This window comes from Protomyctophum parallelum (assembly GCF_964188405.1).
Source record: "Protomyctophum parallelum genome assembly, chromosome: 6".
In the NCBI taxonomy this organism is placed as follows: domain Eukaryota; kingdom Metazoa; phylum Chordata; class Actinopteri; order Myctophiformes; family Myctophidae; genus Protomyctophum; species Protomyctophum parallelum.
Window position 1 is genome coordinate 8,530,639 of NC_139701.1, and position 17,150 is coordinate 8,547,788.

Genomic DNA, 17,150 nt, shown 5'->3' on the forward strand with positions numbered 1-17,150 from the left:
CGGGCACCCATTTTGGTGTTAGCATCATGTTATGCTTTATCTATTGAAAAATAGCAGATCTACAAGCTCATATCGCGCCACCGAGTGGCGCGATATGAGCTTGTAGGTCTGCTATTTTTGAAAAATCAAAGAACGACTGACATTTTTAGAATCTGATCTCAGGTCAGAATGGGTTCATCAGACCAGTGTGTGTCCAGTGGAAAACCTCGTATGAATCTGATCTCAGGTCAGAATGGGTTAAAGTTGTTCTTTGGTGTTTGGGATTGGAGCCTGCCCAGAGATCAGACCAGGTGTTTGGGATTGGAGCCTGCCCAGGGATCAGACCAGGTGTTTGGGATTGGAGCCTGCCCAGAGATCAGACCAGGTGTTTGGGATTGGAGCCTGCCCAGGGATCAGACCAGATGTAGAGCTGGACAGCTGTGACTGTAGTCGGGGAGGAGACTGTTGATTGCCTTTTCTCCATGGATACCATGCATGGTCCCTACATGACTGGAGGAAGGAAGAAAGACATTAACCAATTCTGACCTGAGATCAGATTCATACGAGGTTTCCACTGGACACACATTGGTCTGATTGACCCATTCTGACCTGAGATCAGATTCTAAAAATGTCAGTCGTTCTTCGATTTTTCAAAAAATAGCAGACCTACAAGCTCGTATCGCGCCACTCGGTGGCGCGATATGAGCTTGTAGATCTGCTATTTTTCAATAGCTAAAGCACGACATGATGCCAACACCAAAATGGGTGCCCGGTCAGAATGGGTTAAGAAAGAAAACCATTTATATTATTATGCAAATTAATAATGGATAGCAACTATGACGTGAAGAGCTGTAGACAAACGGATAAGGAAAGGTAATGGCTTAAAATTCAGTAAAGTTTATGTGACATTGAAGTTGTTACAAAACGACAATTGTTACACAGCCCTGTAAAGGATGTAAGACAAATCATTGGGGAAGCAGTGAGGACAAGGGACAGTGACCTGCAGGATGTGCATCGCATCGTGGAGTGGCTCTGCACCGATGTGTTCGTCATGGACTGTGATGTTGTGCACAGTAAAACCTCAAGGATCTTACACTTTTATTACTCTCCACAATATACTCTACTCTACTGTAGTGTATACCCAAGGATTGAGCAGTGGGGAATGAACCTGGACTGTTGCTCTGAACAACTACTGCTACAATGTCAGCCTTTACTTTCATCACCTTTAAGTTTTCCCAGATGGTTTGGGGGGGGGATGCAAACGTGCACCGGTGTGGAGAGATGTTTTATCAGCCTCTGGGTAGAGACGCTGTTGGCATGGCGCCACACCATCATTAATGTCTGGTAACATGTACCGTTTAATGCCATTAGTGTGCGTATTGGTGCCATCATCTTCCATCCAACCACACTGGCCCACTGCCTCTGTCTCCATGCTAATGTCCTGAGGTACGCTTGCCAAAACCACAGGGAATCATTAGGACCAAGCCTTCACCGCCCCTGGGCTATTAGTGCTGTGTGTGTGTGTGTGTGTGTGTGTGTGTGTGTGTGTGTGTGTGTGTGTGTGTGTGTGTGTGTGTGTGTGTGTGTGTGTGTGTGTGTGTGTGTGTGTGTGTGTGTGTGTGTGTGTGTGTGTGTGTGTGTGTGTGTGTGTGTGTGTGTGTGTGTGTGTGTGTGTGTGTGTATTTACTGGTACCTTTGTTGCATAGTGTCTGCTGAATAATGCAAGTGGTCCTCTGACCACTTTTGGTGGATTTCAGGGTTCAGTGTGACCTGCGCGCACACATATACATGACACACACAAACCAACACACATTACATCCATAATCCTAGAGAACCAAATACAATGTCTCCTTTCTGTCTGTCTCTCACACACACACACACACACACACACACACACACACACACACACGTGTGTTAGTAATAGTATTACTACTATATTTGTCAACGTCAACATCCTTAGGATGTATTTTCTAAATTCAATGTTTACTATTTATTTGCCAGGGTTAGGATTTTTAACCCTAAAGCCTGGGTTAAGCTTGCTCGTTTGCTGGTGATGCACATTGGAAATAGCGGATTTACAAGCCCACAAGTAGATCTGCTATTTTCGAGGCGTAGCTCTACCGCTAACTCCTAAACTTAACCTCTAAATGCCTCATCAACCTGAATTCTTTATTAATTGTAAGCCTAACACTATAAACCTTTTCTATCCATACGAAGAAAAAGAAACATGTTGTTTTGTCTCCATTGTGGACCAGGAAAATGGTCCTCAATCTGTCGAGTCCATTACTCAAATTCTACAACTTGTGTGGGAAGAGAAATGTCCTTTTGCTCACCTAAAGTGATGGGCAGGTGCGTCGGAATAATGAACTTGAATAATGGAACAAATAGGGAACAGGGAGAGGGACACTGTCTTCACTTACAAAAACAACTGATTTAACTATACTTGTGGGGAAATTTTAGTATAGTAATATGAGTATGCTCTCTCACTCACACACACACACACACACACACACACACACACACACTCACTCAGCTTTACTACCTTTGGATAGCACTGACAGAGGCTCCAGGTTGTCCCGACGACCACCATGACGACACCCAGCGCACAGAGCGTGACATAGACCTGTGGTCGCTCCTCGGTCATTATGAACAGGCCGACGGCCGCCACACACAGCCCTGCCACTATCAGTCCATAGCGATACGGCTTCCCCTCCACCATCGCTCACACCAAAATCCACCAAAGTATCGCCAGTAGTACACACACACTGGAGCAGCAGAAAGTGACTTCATACAGAGCTCCCTGTGTGTCAAGCCTCACTGGTGTATATTGTGGCGCTCTGCAGGGCCTCTGTGTCGTTCTGTGCTGGGGTTTGAAGGTCGGGGAGGAGAAAGGCTGGTTACGGTTCCACTCTGGTGCTTTTTACAGCCTCCAGACTGCCTGGGCTGGCAGAGGGAAGGAGGCAAGGAGGGGGTCTAGAATTGCAGGTGTGTGTGTGTGTGTGTGTGTGTGTGCGTGTGTGTGTGTGTGTGTGTGTGTGTGTGTGTGTGTGTGGGGGGGGGGCTCTTACAGGATAGGTCACCTTGTCCCTGGTGCAAGGAAACCCACAACTCTGCCCCACCCCTTCCCCCCCACGGCCCCCCTCCCTCTCTCTCCCGAGCCATTTGGGTTCTGTAATGTTTTCATAAGTTGCATTTTTTACCACAGTGAATGGTTTACACACAGAGCTCAGTTAAAAGACGCAGGTTTTTTGGATAAGTAAACATCTCTCTTCGACTGGCTTTAGGTGGGGTGGTTGTGTGTGTGTGTGTGTGTGTGTGTGTGTGTGTGTGTGTGTGTGTGTGTGTGTGTGTGGGGGGGGGGGGGGGCGGGGGGCATATTGGTTCTCAAACAAACTATTCATCAGCGCCACCCGTGGAGTGCTGGAAGGCCATTCATTAACAGGAGTTTATAGAAACATCATAACATTACTAACACAGGCGACATTCCTCCCAAACACTGCTGTTGATATTCTGGCTCTTTACAAGGCACTTGCTCAGGAATAAGCTGTCACTGTCAGTAAATCTGCTTTAAGGTAATTACTGGATAGAATGCAGACGTGGACGGACAAAAACATCGTACTCGTCGAGTCGTCGGGATGTTAAAAAAACTTTAAAACGTTGTTTTAAAGACGGGTGCCGCTGTGGAGGCACTGTAGTAGGTCACACATATAAACGGGTTCCAGTGGGGCGTCCAAAGTCCTGTTTGAGCATCTTGTATCCCAACCTTTTGAGTTCTACCGTCACCACGACATGCAGCATGCCAATCTGTCCACAATACTCCCTTGACTCTGTGGCGGTGTAAGTTACAACAACGCCCAACCTTGAGGAAGGGAAAGGATTGAGCCCTTGGTGAATTGGGTGAAACGGGCGTGGCGAGAGAAGCGGGCGTCCTCTCCCGCTTCCCCGCAAGCACTCACAACATCGTAGAGCCCCCCGGCGCCCCACCTCCACTCCCCTCAGTGATTGTTTAGTTTCGGGGTGGCTGCATTAAGGCACAGAGTAGTTACACAGCTACGTTGGCTGTCAGTAAGGTGGGCCGTCCGGCCAAATATGAACTGGCCTCAGGGCTCCATCCACTCAGAAAGGCACTGACATGTCGGTCTAAACTCTAAAGAGGTCCCGCTATGTGTCGCCGTGCTAAGCCTCCCCGCCGGGGGGTGAGAGGTCAGAGCCGCGGAGGGGCCGCCTGTTCGTCCGCTTTCATGACCGTGTCGTAGGACGGGGGAGGCTCCATGTCCCACGGGGGCGGGGTGGAGGGGAGAGAGGGCTCCGGCGGCGTGACCGGCCTCCTGGTGACCGAGTCCTCCGACATCTCCCTGCGAATGCGGTCCAGCCTCCTGAAGAGAGAGGGAGAGAGAAATGAACGGATGGATGGATGCTGGGGGAGTGTTTGTTATGGAGTTGGCTTCTTGCTTTTGTTGCAGAACTGGCACAGAATAGAATGACATGAAGTTTGATTTTTTTCGACCATAGGTCGCAGATTACTATGAAAACCTCCAAAACCTGTCCGTCGATCTGTCCGTCACGCCTCCATATATGGTCGTCAGTCCATCACGCCTCGTGACACGCTCCATATATGGCTGTCTCCATATATGACGATCAGAACACTGACCTCATCAAACCCTGGATAGCCATAAGACTGGATCATCACCTAGATCTGCATATATGGTGCCGGACAGTAGACTGGAACTGACCTATGCTTTCTATGGCATAAGCATCTCCCGGCAGGATCCGCCGGGAGATCTTACTGGTACAAAAGCCTGATTTTAAGTTGCGTGCCGGTGTTGTACTCTAAAATAGCAGATCACTGTTCACCTGTACACTGTCACCTCCTCCTCCTCAAAAGGAGCAGACACCTCTAATTCTGCACACTGAGGAAGGCTGGATTGTAAATCTGCATTTTTCTTTGGCGCGGAACACTGTCAGATTAAAGTAAATTGTGTATTCGCTTAAAAGCACCGTCCAAGATGTTTTTGGAAACCACTGATGACCGACTGTGACCCTCGCATGGAGTTCTTCTGTCAGGTCGACGTCTGGTGGCAGAAAAAAGCTTTGCTGATGGAAACTGTGTTCCTGGCTTGGTTCTAAGCACGGTGCTGGACACTGAGCAGAGCACGTCTTGTTTAAACTCACACAGGATCCTAGATTACCTCAGACCAGGCAGGGGGAGTCTGTCTGTCAGCCACATTGTGCGTGTGTGCGTGTGTGCGTGCGTCCATGTTCCATTTTGGAGGTGACCTACTTCTCTAATCAGAACATCTATTGTTCTTTAGTCTTATGTGTCACATGGTCAACGTTTCTGGTTCCTACTCTTTACCTGCACTCTACCTATCCCCCGCCAAGCAATCCTCAGTCCTTCCTTCTCGCTGCCTATTTTGTTATACTACGCAGATGTACACTGGGACGTTTATATATTTTTGCTGTCGGGCAGAATCCTCTTATCACCATGTTTTAACTTATTGTGTTTTTTTCGTAAATGAAAGCCCTATACTTTGTCATACTACGGAACGGTGTCACACAATTGTAAATCGTCTAATTCTGCTATTATTATTAAAATGTATGTTCCACCCAAAAGCAACGATATGCCAATGTATTTTATTTCAATTAATTTCACCACAAATGCTAAGTATGTTATTTAGGTAGCATAGGTTGTTTGGACAGATGATGATTGATGTTTACCAGGCTGGTATCCTAGTTACCTTCTAGCACTTGATTGTCTTCTTGGCACTGTGTTTGACTAGGGTTCACACCACTTACCCCGATCATGCACTTTGTAAGCCGTGCTGGATCACAGCAGTCTGCTCAATGCCTAAATTGTAATTTGTAGTTGTTTAATCCATCTCAGATCCATCTTAGCCTAATCCTCTCCGACTCGTCTTGGCTGGACCACAACAGCTCAGCCGGCCCTACAACACGCAAATGACTGATTCAGCCGGTCCGTCACTGAGTGATGTCGATATAGTATATACCATTAGTCAGCTGGTTGGCCCAACGACAAACTATTCAATCGCTGAGCAATCACTCCTATATGGGATATAGAATTTACACGCTTGGTTGAACCATTTATGCGTTAGCTTAGCCGATCGCAGAGCATTCATATCTCCAGGTTATGGGAGTAATCTATCCTAATCTACACAAACATTATGTCCACTACACTATGGAAATGTACACACACACACACACACACACACACACACACACACACACACACACACAGAAGTTGCAAATGCATCCATGCACCTAGGCCTACTACATTGACGAATTTGACGATGGTAGTTACAACGGAGCAGTTTAACGTCAATAAGGATCTTGAACCTGGAATAGAATGTGTTTGATTTGCTTTCAGCCTTGACCTGTCGCCCTCCTCCCCCTGTTTGCAATCGTTCTATGCATTATTGATTTCTTTGGACACAGTACACTGCACTAGAGGATAAGGCCCAATTGAGATGCAGCATCTCGAGGGGTTCCTCAAAGCACAAACACACAACAACATCCAACAGCAATGAACAAAAAATGCATCAACATGTAACATAGATCGTGACATATATTTAAAGGCTTTCCACCATCTCAAACCACCACTACATCAGCATAATAGTATCCTTAAAAAATCTTTAAATTGAAATTAAATGTATAGAATAGAATCATCATCAACAAATAAAAATAACTAAATCAATATAATCAGAATCATGAACAACTAGATGTAACCAGCAAAGAAGTCTTGTAAACATTAACTGCATTACATTGTCAACTACTGGTAGTGAAGAGCTGTTTCTGATACTAGGGCAAAATGAGAGCGAAATCAGACCCAACTCAGATGAGGTCCCATGTTAGAACTCATGTTTGATCAAAGCTAGGCACCCTTTGAGCATCAGATATAGAATTATTATCAAGAATTTAAGAACATTTTTGACAAATTGTTCACTCCGTTATAACCAGGCTAACAAAGTTCAAAATAGTAGGTCACTTTACTTTATTTTAATTAAGACCATGAGAAGGCAACCATTAAGCTATAGCACAGTATTACAATGACCAAAAGACCCCAGATGGCATCTAGTTCTAGTATCATATCACAATATCGATATTGTATTCATATGACACCCAGCTTGTGTGTGTGTGTGTGTGTTTGTGTGTGTGTGTGCGTGCGCGCGCGCGCATACCTTTGTATGGCGAGGGCCTGGTGTGGGCTGAAGCGCGTGCCCGTGCGTGGGTGCAGGAGGAAGTGCCCGGGCACAGCCACCTGCAGAGTCTTGATGGCCATGCAGAGGCCGGTGATGATGAGTATGATGCCCAGCAGGGCCGCGCACAGGCCCAGCCCCAGGAGCACTATGGAGTGGTGAGCCACTCCAGTGGTGACCACCCCGCCCACCATCAGCACCAGACCCAGGCACAGCAGGATGCTCTGGGGGACGGGCATCTTTTTGGGGGACAGCTAGTAGTAGGCTAGTAGTAGGCTAGTAGTACGTAGGCTATAAGCAACGGTCCTGTACCAGGTAGCCAGGCAGCACGGCCGTCATGCCTGAAACAGAGAGGTGCAGATGTATAAGACTAGAGACTATTACTACCCACAACAAACACATTGTTTAGTGTGTGAGCAATTAGTGGTGCAACTATACCAGATGCAGAGAGTCAGACTGAGAGAGAGAGGCACACACACGCACATACTGCACGCACGCACACACACACACACACACACACACAGTCACACACACACACACACACACACATACACGTACAAAAAGAAATAGACACAGACAGAGAGAGCCTGAGGAGAGACAGAATGGAGAGTGAGCACTCAGCACAGTATACCCAGATCAATGCGGTTGCTGTGCAGTCAGAAAAAGAACACGTTGACTTTCACACCATGTGTGTGAGTGTTGTTCTCTAACCTTTAAAGAAAAGAGCTGCCTCGCAGCAGAGTCGCAGTCCACAGGGAGCCAGCCGTTCAGCAGATGCGGTTCACAGATGACTGCATGCATATGGGATTACCATGCAGCTAAAGTGTTCTTTTGAAGCCTACTTCATCTGGTCCAACTCCCACCACTTCATCATAGACTCCCATCTGGCGACTCCGGAGCATCACGGTCACGGTGGAATGCCTTTTCTCCACGCCGACCCGTATCACACACTCACAAGCCTTTAGAAGCCTATCAAAGTAGACCGCGCCCGTAGGAGTTGGTCTCCTGTCCTGCCGCAGCCGCTTGCTTTTCTCTCTTTAACGTTAGACGCATATCCCGATATCCGGTTGTAAATGTATTGTTATCGCGCTGAAACTCGGTTGAATAGAAGTTGACGTCGCGGTGTGGACTGCAGGGCGCGCCGCTCGGCAGTTCTTCACAGAGCTGAGCTCCAGTAGAAGCCCTGTCTGTCTGCAGACTGCCAGACTCAGACTCAGAGACTCCGAGTAGCCTACTATAGGAAGGAAGACGACTTCTAGTTCTTGTTTTGAGGAACGGTTTTGGTGACGAGAGAGAGAGGGCTGGGCGGTGCGCCCGGTTCCGCCGCGAGCCCGCGACCACATCTGAATAACCTCAACCTCTCTCTCTGTCTCTGACTGTCTCTCTCTCTGTGTGTTTTTGGTCCTGGTGTTTTGTACACATGCAGAGAGAGAGAGGAAGAGTATATAGCCTATACGGAGAAATTGAGCCTAAACTATAAATTGATATAAGACCGCAAAACGAAAAGAAGACATTTTCTTCTTGCGTGCGTGCAGAGACACACATGGATGGAATTTAAATTAAATCCTACCGGATTTTAACTGGTGACAAATAATTCATATAGGCTACATTTGCTCATAATAATCGCAGCAGCGAGACGTGCGTCTCGTCTACGCGACTGCCACACAAACTATATTATCGTCGTGACCTATTTTTATTTGCTTGTAGAGTAGTGTATTATTAACTATTATTAACCTTCAAGCCTTATGTGACCTTTTAAAGGTAATGTGTGGGCTACATGTCCACGGTACCACCCGTTTGCGCGGTGTTTTCATTGGCAGTGCCCCAAACCCAAACATTTATAGGCCTACTCTCGTAGAGGGTTTTTTCGATTCTGACAAATCCGTCAGAATCGAAAAAAACCTCTACGAGAGTCTAAATGTTTGGGCTATAGGCAGTGCCAGTGGGGGGTTGCGGTTGCTGCTCCTGAAAAATGGATTGATTGGAATATGCCGTTTTTAATTTTTCTTCTTTTCCCTCCAGTCAGCAACGCATCACTGTTCCATGTAAAGCAATCAGCATATTATGGAATGATTGCTTTAATAGTTCACACCACTCAACCAATGTTTGGCGAGCCCCCTCAATGACTTATCAGCCTGGGCCAAAGGTCAAGGGGATGCCTTTTGGTCCTTGTTTATATATTATTTTTACAATTATTTTTTGCCTATACATTTGTGGCGATTAGTTCAAACAAAAATGTTGCTACTGAAAATCTGTTATGTTCTTCATTCATTTCATTAGTTTATTATTATATTTTGTTAACCCTCCGTAATTCCATTCCACTCCAGAGACCACATTCCATTTCCATTTAAATTTCCATTCCAAGTTTTAGGAATGTTATTATGAAGGCTTCATGATTGACATACTGCAGCATGCAGCCCAATAAGCCAAGAAGCTCTTGTTATGTTGACTGAAGAGAAGCCCATGTGCAACGTCAACTTATATGCCTTTAAACATTGTTTATTAAACAAAGTAACAGTTACTTAAAACATAAGTAGCACAACTCTCTTCCCTTAGGCTAAAGAATTACAGCTGAGCTATGGCAAAATTAAAACATTCTATTCACATGCATATTATTCTGAGACATAAAAAGCCACAGATGACAACCTGTTGGTAGTTTGTCTATATAGACTCTAGTTCCTGTGATCCGATAATGTAGTGTTCTTTTAAAACCACAGTGGATCAAAGCCAACAGCAAAGAGAGGAGACATTGTTGTTCAATCTAGAGAAGGGACAGGTTTGAATTTTTTGCAGTCAAAATAATTAAGATGTGCCACATCTTTTCATCAAACTGTATGCCTATGTGTCACTGTAAAAACCTTGAGCTACTGGTCCATTTGTACACTCTCAGAGTCAAACTAACTCTCAGGACTTTGCTGTGTGCATGGTTAATTGACTTGGACAATACAATAGCAGGTAAGTAAAGTAATTGGCCATCACATAATCTGCCTTTATTTCTGACTGTCACAGGAATAGTGTGTATGTTCATTTAGTACTGTATGGAAAACATGCAAAGAACTGTTTGATTATAATCAGAGAGGGTCATGCTGTGATCGTGTGGATTTGATAAATGTTTCAACTCTTGCTTGGTATTTGGCCACATGGCTCAGGAACCCTTAGTTCCCAAGGCTATACACTGTTATTTTCAGCATATAGTCCAAGGCTAAATGGTGGTTGTTTATTTGGTTGGTTGGTTGGTTGGACCGCCAGCATAAGGTATTAGTGTGCACTGCATACAGTCCCTGCATGTCTCAAGCATCCATCCTTCAATCAGTCTACATCTATACAGAGAGTGAGACGGAGGCCGCCCAATCCACACAGCATCACACCTCAAAGCTTATCTCTCTTGAGCGACCAAACAGAGGCTCCGATGAGAGGTGCGAGTCTGAGTAAGCTCGCCGCATGTTGGTGGAGCTGCAGGTGATCTTGATGGCCTCTTCGTAGGGAGGAGGAGGTCCCGTCCAGGGAGGGGGAGGAGGGGGGTGGGCAGGTGGAGGTGCAGTGAACCCCCCGTGGTCCATGGGAGGGTAGTCGAACTCCTCCACGTGGAAGGCACACGGCGGGCGCTGCAGTGTCCTGGACACACATTCAAATATAGTGAGTCTGACAGAATAGTACAGACGTGATTAAATGAGGCCAGAGACTGTTTTATGTTGCTGTTTTTTTTATGTTTATTTGATTTGAAACTTTGTCTTGGCCATGACACATGCCGTGTGTGTGTGTGTGTGTGTGTGTGTGTGTGTGTGTGTGTGCTATCAGAGACGCTGCTGAGTGACATTCTTGCATGCTGTATCATGATTCCAAACATGTGTCATAGGCTTGTGATTGTAACATAACTGTCCTTATGCATTTTCCTTTTAAAGTGTGGACCAAATAAAACAATTCAAATGTGTGTGTGTGTGTGTGTGTGTGTGTGTGTGTGTGTGTGTGTGTGTGTATAGGCTGTGGAAGTAAGCTAAGTAAGTAAGCTAAGTAAGTAAAGTCTGAGGACAACCATTCACGACAACAAAAACAATGGGGTTAGCCTGGCAGCAAAAACACTTCCGGTTCAGGGTAAAAAATAAATACAATCCAGAGTGATTTACAGTAGAACAACACCTGGTACATCAAATACATAGAAATAGTCATCAAACATCATCAGTAGCGATTAAAATATTATTTTATTGAGTATTGTTTAAAATATCGCAAACGTATGAGTCCAAGTAGGTGATTATGCACGGGACCGGGGCACTTCCGGTCAAAAATAAAATAAAAAATAATTATTCTTATTAATTAATATAATAATAACAATCCACCATTGTTGTATGCAGATTGTATGCAGATGATATATTGTTGACAGTGTCGGAACCTGCCACGTCTATCCCAGCAATCCTTAGAACGATTGATTCATTCTCAAAATGATCAGGTTATAAAGTGAACTGGGAAAAATCAGAGGCTTTGGCCTTGACTTCCTTTTGCCCTAGGTCTTTATTTCAGGAGGGGGCATTTCAATGGCCTCGAGAAGGGTTGAAGTATTTAGGTATTATCTTTCCCAGCAAAATGAATGAGATAGTGGAGAGGAATTTTGATCCTCAGTTAAGGAAAATTGCTTTGGATACCGACAGGTGGTCTACATTATTCTTGTCCCTGTGGGGCAAGGTTAATGTCTTGAAGATGAACTGTGTGCCCAAGTTAAATTATTTACTTCAGTCCCTCCCTATCAATATCCCTAGAAAGTACTTTGTACAGTTTGATATAATTTGTACAAAGTTTTTATGGAATGGGAAACGGGCTCGGATGCGACTAGGCAGACTTCAGCTCCCGGTAGAAAAAGGAGGGCTGGGGCTTCCCAATGTATTGTTCTATCACTACGCCTTTAGTACAAGACACCTGGCTCATTGGGTTCTCCCCTCTGAGAGAGCACCGCCCTGGTATCAGATCCAACAATTGGCTCTTTCCCCTCTCCCTCCTCTTATCGGTTTATCCACAAAAAAGTCTCCCCAGGCTCAAGCACATCCTGTCATTTCCCATTTACAAGAAACACGGAAAACAATTTGTCGAATTTTCAAAACAAACCCATACCTCAGCTCAGAATCAAGTATTTGGCGGAATCCTAAATTGCATATTAATAAAGCTCCATTTGTATGGAAGGGATGGGTGAATAAGGGAATTCTTACTTTGGGCCACTTATACAAAGAAGAGACTTTAAAATCGTTTGATGACCTTGTTACAGAATTTGACCTTCCCAGATCTACATTCTGGCAATACTTGCAATTAAGGCACTTACTATGTGGAATATTTGGTTCACCCAGAACTCCGCCTCAGCATTCTGAGGTGTTGCATGGCATCACCATGGTGTTTGGTACAGGTCAGCATTCTGAGGTGTTGCATGGCATCACCATGGTGTTTGGTACAGGTCAGCATTCTGAGGTGTTGCATTGCATCACCATGGTGTTTGGTACAGGTCACCGCCTCAGCATTCTGAGGTGTTGCATGGCATCACCATGGTGTTTGGTACAGGTCACGAGGCCTCATTTTACTATTCTAACATCTTCATTGAAAACGCCAGGGTACCTGGCGTTTCTAAAACTGTGTGGGAGAGGGATTTGAATATTGATATTGAAGAGGAGGAGTGGGATGAAATCTGCAGAAATTCAACAAAAATGTCTAAAGATACCAGAATCAAATTGATTAAATTTAAAATTCTCAACCGCTTCTATTGGACACCCTCACGGTTGCACAGACTGGGTCTTAAGGACACAGCTGAGTGCTGGAAGTGCAAGGATCCATCTTCGGTGGGCACCCTGGTTCACGCTTTGTGGGACTGTCCTGTAATTGAGAGTTATTGGAAACAAATTCATAATTGTATCTTAGAAATGACAACGGTTGATTTTCCCTTCTGCCCTAGGCTTTACATACTGGGTGACCCAAAGCAGGTTGCTCACTGCGATTATGTAGATTTCATCCTCACGGCTATCATGATTGGTAGACCGGTGCTGATGAGGGGTTGAAAAGCGTCAGGGAGTCCCTCGTTTCATGACTGGTTTGTGGAGTTAGGCAAGGTTGCAGCATACGAAGAAATGGCATATAGGAGGTACGACAGACAAATATATCCGGAAATGGGGAGGATACATAATGCATATTGCTGTCAATCCCATTGTGGTGTGAGCGCAACGTCTGTTTTTCTTTCTTGTTTTCCGTGAATACAGTGTAAATTGATATTACCCAGGTGTAATGGCATTTATTTTTCCCTTTTTTATTATTAATTTGTTTTATTATAATTTTATTGTATTGTATTGTATTGTCTGTATTGTTTTATCTTTTCTGTAAAGATTTCGTTGTGTAATGTATTTATTATTTTCTTGTCTAGTTTTGTTTCGTTTGTTGTCTTAATTGTTTGTGAAACTAAATTGAAAAAGCAATAAAATTTTGAATCATAAAAAAATAATAACAATCCATAGCAATTTGCAGTAAGCAAGAACAACACCTGGTACATCAAATACATAGAAATAGTCATCAATAAATCATCAGTAGCGAGATTTGTATAGAAGTGAACGGGGAGGAAATAAAGTACATATACACGGATTGAATCTAGTGTCATGCACGCATTTGCAATACGTTTTGATGAATTGAACAATGTGGACCCTGTTGTAAACAAGTGTAATGCTTAATTGGGTCGTCCACTCACAGTTAACAGTCTTTGTATTGAGTTTGTGCTTGAAATGTACTGTAAATTCTGCAAACTGTTAATAAATATTTCAATCAATCAATCAAACGTGGTACTTCGCCGTCTTTTGGTGAGACCGGGTTGCTGTGAGTGCGTGCGTGTGCATGCGTGCGTGCGTGTGTGTGTGTGTGTGTGTGTGTGTGTGTGTGTGCGTGTGTGTGTGTGTGTGTGTGTGTGTGTGTGTGTGTGTGTGTGTGTGTGTGTGTGTGTGTGTGTGTGTGTGTGTGTGTGTGTGTGTAGTTGCAGATAACAGACACTAGATGGCGCACGCACCTCTTTGTCAGACGTTGTGATGCAAGTCTGCTTTGCTAAATCCTCAGAATGATAGAGAGCAGTTGACCCCTAGGTTAGGGTAGGCCTACCGCTTAGCTGAGGATGAAACAATTAATGCTTCGACTTATAATGGACATAATACCAGTGCCAAGGTGCACCTGCCTGGTTGTCTTCACAGGAGAAAGTTGCTTTTAGTGTGTGCATAAAAAGGGATCGAGGGAACTTTATCCAAAACCCAAAGATATATTATAATGTCAGCTGTGACTGCACTCACTGCAGCATTGCCATGATTCAACCCGTACCCAAAACGCACAAAAAATACCGTCGTCAGCACAGTAGCCGCTAGCACTTATATGCCTATGTAACACTTTTAATAAGGCACAGCATCAGAAGCAAACAGACGCGTTTGCTCAGCGTTTCTGAGACGGGTGGGTGGGTCAGTGTGAAGTGAACCTGAAGTATTTTAGAATAGCCTATGTGCACATAGGCCTATCGTGCAGTGACAGCCTGCATGCCAAAATGTGAACTTCCTTAAAGTTCCGTTTATACTTTTTAACAGGACGGGTTAATCAGTCAAAATTCTAGCTAATCATGGATGATCTGTAGGTGTAGAATAGATCATATATGCCTATAATGCCTATATTGTTAATTGTTTGTTGAGTCTTTAGAATAGAATAGATCATAGCTTCTGCCTTCTGCATGGCTTCCAAAATTGTGCTGCTGCCTGACCTACATATAGGCTAATTATTGCATTGTATTTTTATTTATTTGTTGTTTTATTTAATTGTTTTTATTTGTAGGCTAAGTATACGTTTTATTTTGTTTTTAGTGCGTGTGTGCGTGTGTGTGTGTGTGTGTGTGTGTGTGTGTGTGTGTGTGTGTGTGTGTGTGTGTGTGTGTGTGTGTGTGTGTGATGCAGGGTGTGAGTTAGGGGTCCAGGCCTATACGCACAACTAGCCTACCCTAAGGCCTATAGGCTATATTTGCATAATCAATAGGATTTCCTATATTTGTGAACGTTGCACGTCCATTAGGTTAATTTTGATGTCAATCTTCTCACAAAGCCAGAACCCTGCATGCAACAAAGTCTGCTATCAAAATGTAAAATTAAGTGCTTTCCTATTGAGAGAGGAAGATGGCAAGACAGACTGGAAGGAACATCATCACGTTAATTAATTTATCCAGTAAATCAAATCAAGTTAATCTGTGCAGGTCAATAGGAATTTGAAATGAATAGGCCTATATCAATGCTAATTTGAGGCTGCTGGGCCAAGCGGAAATCAGTTGAATTCCTATACGTCAAGTGTTCGATATTGTCAGGGAAAAAAAGTTGTTTTGTGTGTTTGAAAATGTTCTCCTATATTATAACATGCCCGATACGCAGGTATAAAATGTTTAGGTGGCGGCAGGTCTACACAGAGTTGAAAGTTCATTGAGTTCAACACAACGTCATCGTCAACATGATGAGTGACCCACCTTGGCAGAAACCCCGACTGGGACTCCGACAGATGGACCGCGAGATGGTTGCTCCCAAAGTTGGGGTAGTCGTCGTTGAACGAGTAATGCGGACAGTCTCCGCTGTAGTCTCCCTGTGTGTAGATGGCGGGGCTCTTGCTGTTCATGGCCCAGAACAGCCCCAGGATGAGCATGACGGCCCCCAGCACCACGCAGCACAGCGAGAAGGCCTGCAGCCGGCTCTGGTACGAGGCCAGGAAGGCTGTGGAGCCGCCCGTCACGATCAGGAACACCCCTATGAAGATGGCCCCGTGGTACAGGGAAGGCATCGCGCACACAGAAGGTTAATGAAGACTGGCCGCGTTTAATGTCCGTTACGCATCACTTCCATTCCACGGAACGGCGCGCGCTCTCCACGGGCATGGGCGAGGATTATCCAGGAAAGAATAAGCCCTGCAACTGCATTGCTTATAGCTGTAAAACTCGTGTCTTGCTTGAGCGGTGTTTTTCTCCCATCATTGTTTGCTCCCAAACTGATGGTAAAAGGTCAAGGTGATCACGAAGTCCATATGCGTATTCCTTAATGTCCAGATGTTTGACTGACGTTTCTCCACCCCGGAAATGTATGAACTTTTATTTTTGCTTTTGTCTTTATAATTACGAAAACCCATCGGGGAAGAGTTTGAAGCGCATCCAGCGCCTGTTGTGTGTTGACCGTGTGTTTTGCATCAGGGCAGATGGACGAGAGCACGACACGGCCGGGACGGCCCATTAGGGAATCTTTACTGGCGCCCCACCCTCTTTCATGGCTAATGTGTCTAAAGGGTACCACTTTAGTCTAGTCAATGCGTGCGTGCACGCGCGCATGTGTACCGTAAGTGATCGAGTGAGTGAGTCGTGAAAGAGGGGGGTGGAGACAGAGAAAGCATCACTCTCCTCAGCCTCCTGCTATAACGCGATGGGATCATGGGACGCAAGACGTCCGGCACTGTCAGTGTGAAATCATATGACATAATGACATTCAGTATCACTTTACTTTAGGCCATGCATACTGACTGAGCAATATCAGTATCACAGTCACTAAACAATTTGAATTACAGGCCTTGTTGTTTTACTCCGATGCACTTGGAAGGCGAGTCTGGCAAGATGTGTTTTGATGATTCAGAATTCATTCAAAGCATGTAGCCTACATAGGCTATACATATGCGCTGCACTGGTATTAATTGGTTTAAAATAGTTTGTTTGAAAACGCATTCTCTCTCCTATCTCTATATCATCCAAAAGTGTCAAACTTCTATTCTATTCTATTCTATTAACTCAAATTGTGTGATTAAAGTTTCGCAATTTACGACGTAGGCCTACTTACTGATAGGTGCATTAAATACAGTGGTTGCATTGTAATGTAACCTGTTACGTCCATGTTAGTACCAGCCTACCAGCTGTTAACTGCTGGAAAAAACGAAGACCAGTGAATGGTGTGACGG

General features: G+C 44.7%; 2 protein-coding genes and 1 long non-coding RNA gene across 3 annotated transcripts; all 3 read right to left on the reverse strand.

Moving 5' to 3' along the window:
* Positions 1-369: 369 nt before the first annotated feature.
* Positions 370-2,979, reverse strand: LOC310860337. Its single transcript, XR_014569367.1, has 3 exons — positions 2,522-2,979; positions 1,673-1,749; positions 370-489 (listed from the first exon to the last, which is right to left on the reverse strand). It is a non-coding gene; the product is annotated as an uncharacterized lncRNA (long non-coding RNA).
* A 967-nt stretch (positions 2,980-3,946) lies between these two features.
* LOC310859712 (uncharacterized protein) lies at positions 3,947-7,437 on the reverse strand. Its single transcript, XM_083766403.1, has 2 exons — positions 7,176-7,437; positions 3,947-4,355 (listed from the first exon to the last, which is right to left on the reverse strand). Exons 1-2 carry the CDS (start codon positions 7,430-7,432, stop codon positions 4,184-4,186), a joined length of 429 nt encoding a protein of 142 aa, XP_083622529.1. The 5' UTR covers positions 7,433-7,437; the 3' UTR covers positions 3,947-4,183.
* A 3,118-nt stretch (positions 7,438-10,555) lies between these two features.
* On the reverse strand, positions 10,556-16,018 carry LOC310860897 (uncharacterized protein; the record flags this gene model as incomplete). Its single annotated transcript, XM_083768085.1, has 3 exons — positions 15,581-16,018; positions 14,301-14,307; positions 10,556-10,808 (listed from the first exon to the last, which is right to left on the reverse strand). Exons 1-3 carry the CDS (start codon positions 15,993-15,995, stop codon positions 10,556-10,558), a joined length of 675 nt encoding a protein of 224 aa, XP_083624211.1. The 5' UTR covers positions 15,996-16,018.
* Between the last annotated feature and the right edge of the window lie 1,132 nt (positions 16,019-17,150).

Excerpts from the sequence above, each read along its gene's own strand:
- LOC310859712 (XM_083766403.1), bottom strand. The coding sequence starts at position 7,432 with ATGCCCGTCCCCCAGAGCATCCTGCTGTGCCTGGGTCTGGTGCTGATG. Across the intron at positions 4,356-7,175 it reads CAGGCCCTCGCCATACAAAG|GAGGCTGGACCGCATTCGCA; the intron begins GTATGCGCGCGC and ends CTCTCTCTTCAG.